General features: G+C 35.8%; 1 protein-coding gene across 1 annotated transcript; it reads left to right on the forward strand.

Annotated features, from left to right (window-relative positions):
* Nucleotides 1-217: 217 nt before the first annotated feature.
* On the forward strand, nt 218-2,096 carry LOC110024275 (protein NRT1/ PTR FAMILY 5.2-like). Its single transcript, XM_020724152.1, has 3 exons — nt 218-350; nt 438-655; nt 741-2,096. The coding sequence occupies exons 1-3, from the start codon at nt 218-220 to the stop codon at nt 2,094-2,096; spliced, it is 1,707 nt and encodes a 568-aa protein (XP_020579811.1).
* The last annotated feature ends 5,979 nt before the right edge of the window (nt 2,097-8,075 follow it).

Consider the following 8,075-nt stretch of genomic DNA (forward strand, 5'->3'; position numbering starts at 1 on the left):
CACTTGTTGGTGCAGGAGCACTTCACGCCACAACTTATTTAATTTATTGCAAGTTTCCAAATTCCAGGTGGCTGCAAGATAAAACTAATGACGGCATATTTCTAAAGTTTGTCTCTTCTGCTTGTTAACAGAAAGATGTCCGATGAAAGCAATTCCGGCATTATATATATGTAGAATAGGTCTTCATTAGAGTTCAGAACATCTCTCTTCAGCATTAATGGCGGACGAAGAGAAGGGCAATGACGAGCATAGGGAGGATGAGTACACAAAGGATGGAACAGTGGATCTCAGGGGACGGCCATTCCTTAGAGCAAAAGGAGGCGGATGGGCTGCAAGTTCATGCATTCTCGGTAATTAGTTTACATCTGAGCAAACTAATAAGTTTAATATTTATTAGTTTGCAAAATTAATTAAATAAACAAATTAACTAATTACAGCCTCAGATGCGTTGGAGAGAATGTCCTTTTTTGGCGTTGCGCCAAATCTGATTTTTTACCTCACAAATGTTCTTCATCAAGACACTGTAACATCTGCAAACAATGTCACAAATTGGTTAGGAACTATAATGATGACTTCTGTCCTCACTGCATTCATTGCAGATTCTTATCTCGGACGGTACCGAACTTACATTATCTGCTCCTTCATCTACCTTCCGGTTCGATCCATGTATTTCTTGATTAATTGTTCATGGTCACACTATCAATACATAATTAATAAACTTGTATCATGTGCTGTGGCAGGGCATGATCTTTCTAACTTTAACAGTCTCGCTTCCAGCTCTGAGACCACCAGCTTGCGATTTATCCAGCCAGGAAAATTGCAAAGGGAATTCTCAAATAAGTATCTTCTATTATGCGCTCTATATTATGGCTTTTGGGGTGGCAGGATTGAAGGCCAACTCTGCAGCCCTTGGCGCCGAGCAATTTGATAAATTTGATCCCAAGGAACAGGCACAGAAGATCTCCTTCTTCAATTGGTGGACCTTTGCCATCTCACTTGGCAACCTCTTAGCCACTACACTGCTAATATATGTCGAAAATGATGTTAGTTGGTCACTTGGGTACACAATGGCCACAATTTTTTTGGCCATTTCCCTATTGGTTTTCGTGCTTGGCACTCCACTTTACAGGCATAAGCTGCCTTCTGGAAGCCCTTTCACCAGAATAGCTCAGGTCGTGGTGGCAGCCATAAGAAAATCTAGTGTAGCACTCCCTGATCAAGATTCCACTAATGATCGCCATGTGCTCTCAACTTCATTAACGCTGAAGTTTTTTGACAAAGCCGCTGTAAAAACTAATAGCAGCAACTCAGATAGTCCATGGATGTCCTGCCCAGTTTGTCAGGTGGAGGAAACAAAGCAAATCATTAGAATATTTCCAATGTTTATGGCGACGATTATGCCGAGTGTGATGATGGCTCAAGTATTTACAATCTTCGTCAAACAAGGCACTGCTTTAGATCCAAGAATGGGGTCTCACTTCAAATTACATCCAGCCAATCTCTCTGCCGTCTACATGTTCTCCACTTTAGTAGGTGTTGTAGTCTACGACAGATTTTTGTTGCCATTGGCGAGGAAGCGCACAAACAATCCTCGCGGAATCACATTCCTGCAAAGGATTGGGATCGGATTAGTCATGCATATTTTTATCATGCTGGGGGCAGCGTTAGTAGAGAGATGGAGATTAAGTCGTAAGAGCAGCACTAGCCCTTCAACCATGTTTGTTCTCCTTCCACAATTCGCATTGATGGGGATAGCCGAAGTGTTCGCGGCCGTTGGCAAGATGGAATTCTTTTATGATCAATCACCGGAGGGCATGAAGAGCATGGGGGCTTCATTCTTTTACCTAAGCAATGGTATTGGGAGCTTCGTTAGCAGTTTCCTTCTTTCCACAGTATCGAAGGTCACTGAAAAGGACGGAGGAAAAGGATGGGTTCAGAATAACTTGAATTCATCTCATCTGGATTACTACTATGCACTTCTAGCTGGTTTGAGTGCGGTAAATCTGTTAATCTTCTTAGCCGTTTCTAAGTTCTATGTTTATAAATGTGTTACTGTAAGTTCTGAATCTGATCGGGAGAAGGAGGGCAGCAAGTGATGAATCAAATGCAATAGCTACGCGGGCTTGGAATTCGTCTTGGCTGCCCTGCTTCTTCTCTTGAAAGATTACATCCAACTTTGAACTAGTATTCTGTGTTTAAGGGATAATTATCGGACTGTGGACGGCTAGGAGGAGAGTGGGTCCCGCCCCTCTGTAATAATTTTCCACGTTTTACGTTCTTAATAGATTCCTTCAGAAAGCTACCATGATACCGATATACGATACCGATATACGATACCGATATAAGACGTTTTTTTTTTATTCATTTCTCATATTTGTAGACCGGTGGGAAAAGTAATATTAATTTAAACAGGTCGTACTTTGTGTTATCTAATTTTCTGAAAAAATAATATAATTATATAGAGAAAATATTTTAGGTTACATACATACCATATAGTTCTTATAATATATTCGATGCATGATAGAAAATTCACGGCGGTAGATTTTGGATTATGTCTCAGATTTGCACGAAAATTCAGCACACACTCAGTTGAAAGAAACAACCAGTAATGACACCACAAGTTTTTTCATGTAAAGTCCGTAAAAGAAAAAATCACGGATCTGATCCAATTATAAAAATCAACTATTGATTGAAGATTACAGAAATCCCGTGTCTCGCCGAAGGAAAATGTTACTAGATTTTCCAAGTCACAACGTTGACTGATGACGTCTAGTTGGTAATGATCGACATTGGTAATCGGTGGGCGACGATGGTTAGTGGTGATTAATAGTGAAAAAAGTGCTCGACGGTGGTTGGTGTTGTCGACAGCGGTCGGCAGAGGTCGACGACGATTTGTGGTATTCGATGACGGTCGGCAGAGATGGTCAGTGGCTGGCGACGGCCCGGGAAACCGCCGACTGTGGTCGACGACTATCAGCGACGATCGATGATGGTTGAGTTGTCGCCGGCAGGGATGGTGCTGGAGTTCATCTTATTCTCAAAACCTCAAGTTCTCTCCTAAGGCTCAAGCTCCCTCTTTATGAGAGGAGTGAAACCCTATTTAAAGTGTTTTGGGTGCAATTAATGCACGAATATGAATCATTTTAATCGAATGGTCCGAAAGGCTTCCCTCGATCAGATTGAGTTTGATGGACGTTTGAGTAATTTAATGGTGTCGGAATTGAGCAATGTTAGCTCGTTGGATTCTTCTTATCGAGATGCTCAATTAGACTATAAACTCGTCAGATTCGACATTTGTTTGACCTTACAAATGTGTTATGAAATCTTTCAATAATGGTTTAATGACCTGATATGAGCTTGATTTGACTCTGATTGGACTAGTTTTTACATTAATAAGTTCGTCTCATCAAGTCAGTCTTTTAGATCATAGGTTTCCTAAAATCGATGTTTTGGATGACTCATAATTAGAGTCGTGCAGTTAATGGAGAATTTATTGATGACATATCAATATTATATAATATTATATATGACAACTATTATATCACTATAATTCTTTTTTAAAAAAATTAAATGCATCTTCTTATGAAAACTTTTATATTGTGAAAAAAATTATAAATAAAAATATCAAATTTTAGTCGTTAGAGATATAAACACATTACAATTGTCGGGCATGCATGTTAACTTTCCAAGATATAACTACAAAATATGAAGTGGGTTGAACATATTCCTTTCCAATATGAAATGATTCTTAGATGATGACGTGGATATTTGCTTTTTAGTATATAAATTTTATTTTCTTTTAATGATCATCATAAACAAATTTGAATTATTTTATAGAGAGGAAATGAAAGCAGTTAACATTTATGGGTTTTAATTTTATTTTTTTAATGAAAGTCCAACGTTTTATTTCATTAAATAGAAAACATTAAAGTTGCTTGCTTTTTAGAGGTTTAGATCTAGTGAACTCTATTTGAAGGCTACATCGATCATACGACATTCATTTAAATCAATTTTGATTTAGATTATTACTTATTTGCATTGGGAAAACATCAAAAATATTGATAATTTTTATTTTTTTCTTTTAAGTAAATTTAAAAAATATGACAACGAGATGAAGATATTTTAAAGCTATGACAGAATAAGTTAATCGCATCCCTTAAAAAAGATTTCTCTTGAATAAGGCATCAAAGTGTTTGATTGGGAAAAGTCTAATAATGTTTTTGGGGTATTATGTGTTGTTTGAACATAATAAGAAGTGATATGCCTGCCATCAACAAATTTTCATCATTCACACAAATCTTGATGCATATCACGAATCTCATGGTGTGACACGAATCTCGAAGTAATTTTTTGAACAAGAACTGTTTAAACTTCGATTAAAGCCATCTAAAACTTTACTTTTAGCAAACTTATAGTCAAACTGATCAATTCAATGATATTAACTCTATGATATCAAAATTGGTCCAATATAAATCAAATCAAGCCCATTTCACATTGTAAAAATGCTTTTGGAAGCTTTAAGTTCATAATTTGAAGAGCAAAGAGAATTCGAAATCTAACATTTTTATAGTCAAATCTAGCATCTTATTAAGACAAATCCAATGAGCTCATAATCAGTCAATTCTAACATTAGTAATGCACTTAAAGGTCCATTAGATGCCATTAAATCGAGGGAATTTTTTGGGCTGGCACATAGAGTGGTATGGATTTATTCTTTATTTGTAATTTAGACTCTATAACTAAATTTCTACTCCCTCTTGAAAGTGGGAGACCTTGAGCCAAAACAAGACTAAAGCTTAGAGGAGGAGTTGAAGTTCAACATTGATTCTACACTGCAAATCCAATGAATACCTCCCACTCTTGCAGCCACAGACAACTGTCAACCACAACCCTTCGCCCATCATCGAACACCGTTGGCCGCCCCTAATTTGTTGCAACAAAACCCCTTTCAGAATCACAACATGTTTTGTGAAATTCTGTCGTACATTACAGAGTAACGAGACATCATGCAGAACAATGCACTCCACATATGGTGCAATGAATTCTCCCAATGATAGAGTAACAGTGCACCTTGAATAAGTTGCAACGAAACACTCTGATGATGGTGTAAAAATGTACTCTGCATACAATTCAATGAAGCCTCCCAAAGACTATATAATAATGCACTCTGAAGACAACAACCTCTTTAGGCTCTTAATGCTCTGCCTTTACAGCCCACCGCTATGTCCTACATAGTCTACAGCCCGTGCGACTCCTGACTTCGGCCTCTGAGGCCAATAGATGTCATCATAGTTCACTACTATGGTCTATGTGACCAACTACAACCTACTTGGTCCACTACTCACGTAGTGCCCAACTCCAGCCTCTGCAGTCTACATACGTCATCATAGCTCAGCACTACGAACTACATTACCAATTATTGTCTACTTGTTCTATAGCTTGTGTAGCTCCCAACTCTAGCCTATGCAGCCTATAGACATCATCACAACCAACAACTACATTTTTCATAACCAACTATGACCTATGTGCTCCACAGCTTGTACATCCCTCGGCTCCAGTCAGTGTGACATACAGACGTCATCATAGCTCACTACAATGGCCCACATAATCAGTTACGACCTAAGTGGTTCACAAATCGTGCAGCTCTTAACTCTAGCTCATGTGGCCTATAGACATCATCACAGCTCACCATTACGGCCTACATGACTAACTATAGCTTACATGGTCCACAACTCATATAACTTTCGACCTCGACCTGCAACATATAAATGTGATCACAACTTACCATTATATCTTATGTGACCAATTATGACTAACACACACTGCAGAAATTGAGTAAATTTACATTGGACTTATCAGAAAAAAAACGAAGGCAAATCCGATGATAATATATGATTATCTTCAAATTTTTGAATGTTTTACATCCATTTTTTTCGTGGATAAATGAGGGGTCGATAATTTAATAGATAATCTTAGGTCCATTCAACTTTATCTACATATGTTATTAGCATTGAATATCTCCGCTGGACAACTTAGGATGAGTCTAATATCCTTGGTGGATTTCTTTCAACTTTATTCACACATATTAATGCCATTTAGAAGAGGTGGGCACCATGGATTTATCCACCTAAAGGGTACAAACAAAAAACAAGCAACCTTAGGAATGGATGTGTCCCCATGGTAGCAGAGACATTACATCTCATCATCATTCAAAACTAGACAAGGATAAAAAAAAAAGATAAAAATTTTAATCAAACAAATTTGATGTTACTAGAAATTTAAAACCATTAATAGGTAAGTGAAATCATCACAAGCTTCCAAAAATAATAGCTATATCCCACACTAGTGGTGAATTACTTAAAAGCTCGATATGATAACTTAAAATCTCCCATCCATACTAGACACGAATAGAAAAGATAATATCATAATAGTTCTAAAAATAAACCAGAATAGAAGTACCAGGAATACTAGACTGAATATCAATTCTTAACATATGGTAAACTAATCTTATCCAAGTTGATCAACCCCTTAAACTTTTTAGGAAGATCAATATATGAGTAATCCATTAATATCAACCCCAAGATTAGCTAGAGAAGCAGCACAAGTATTGCCTTCTCTATAAATATGAGATATGAAAAACTTAAAATTTTGTAATAAATATTTAATATTCTGAATAATATCAAAGAAGATAGATTTATAATGCTCAACAATACAGTTATCCACCAAAAGGTTATATATTGATAAAGAGTCCCCTTCAATCCAAATTTAAAGTAAGTGTAAAGCAAGAACAATTTAAAGGCTATATCTAATAACAACAAGCTTCATGAATTTAACAAAGGATTGAGGTAAGAGACCAATAAAAACAAAAATGGTAGAACCATCATGATTACGAAAAAGGCCTTCACAACCTCAAGCATATGATTTGACCGAACAATCAGTGTTAATCTTGACAATGTCTAGCCCCAATCTGGACCCAATTTTTTTTTTCTTAATTTGAAATATGAAAGAGTACATATGTTAAGACATATTATAAAGATTTCTCATAATCAATTTGGAATTATGTCGAACATGTCTACTGAGGAAGCTATACATTTATTGAGATGTTTGATAGAGAAGTTCAGAAAGAATAAAGAGGATCTACATATGATTTTTGTTGATTTAGAAAAATCTTACGATGAGATTTCTAGAAAAGAAATGTGGTTATATGACTTATATTCAAGTCAATAAGGATATGTATAATATAGCTGTTACTTGTGTTCGAACAATAGGAGGATTGACCGAATATTTTTCTATTTTAGTTGTATTACATCGGGGATTGGCTTTAAGCACATATATTTTTGCTTTAGTTATGGATGCTCTTACTGGATATTTATAGGAGGATGTACTTTGATGTATGTTTTTCGCTGATGATATCCTTCTCGTGGATTAGACTAGAGAGAAAGCTTAGGAAAAACTCGAATTATGGTGATCTAAATTGGATTTCGAAGGCCTTCATTTGAGTAGAATTAAAATTGAATGCATAAAATGTAATTTAGATATCTCAGTAATGGTGTTGAAATCATGGTGATTTAGAGTTGTAACTAATGAATGATCAAATTATTAAAATGTGTGAACATTTTAGATATCTCAATAATGGTGTTGAAATCACCAACCGCCCGAGGGGGATCAAGTGAGTTAGAAGATTATTTCATATAATATAACAAAGATAAACACCCAATCTAAATAAGAGTCATACACATAGGAGCATGCCATGCTAAAATTATTGTAGGAATATCTAGTGTTAACAATTTATTGATGATCATGCATAATCTAAACTTTTAAACAATTCTTCCAAAATATCCAAATTTTGTTAACTTCATTATAAAAAAAATTGTTAAATCCAAGAGCCATGCAAACTTGATTAATTTTTAAGAAAATATATTATAAGTTTTACATAAATTTTTTATTTTATTTTTAGTAGAACGGGAGCCAAGTCTCCTAACATAAAAAAAATAGTTAACCATAAAAATAAATTTTGTCTAGCGGCAGAAAAGCCTCTGTCATTAGGTTGTTCTCTACCATTCTTTTCTTTTTTT

The sequence above is a fragment of the Phalaenopsis equestris genome, unplaced genomic scaffold (genome assembly GCF_001263595.1).
Source record: "Phalaenopsis equestris unplaced genomic scaffold, ASM126359v1 Scaffold000251, whole genome shotgun sequence".
Taxonomy (NCBI): Eukaryota; Viridiplantae; Streptophyta; class Magnoliopsida; order Asparagales; family Orchidaceae; genus Phalaenopsis; species Phalaenopsis equestris.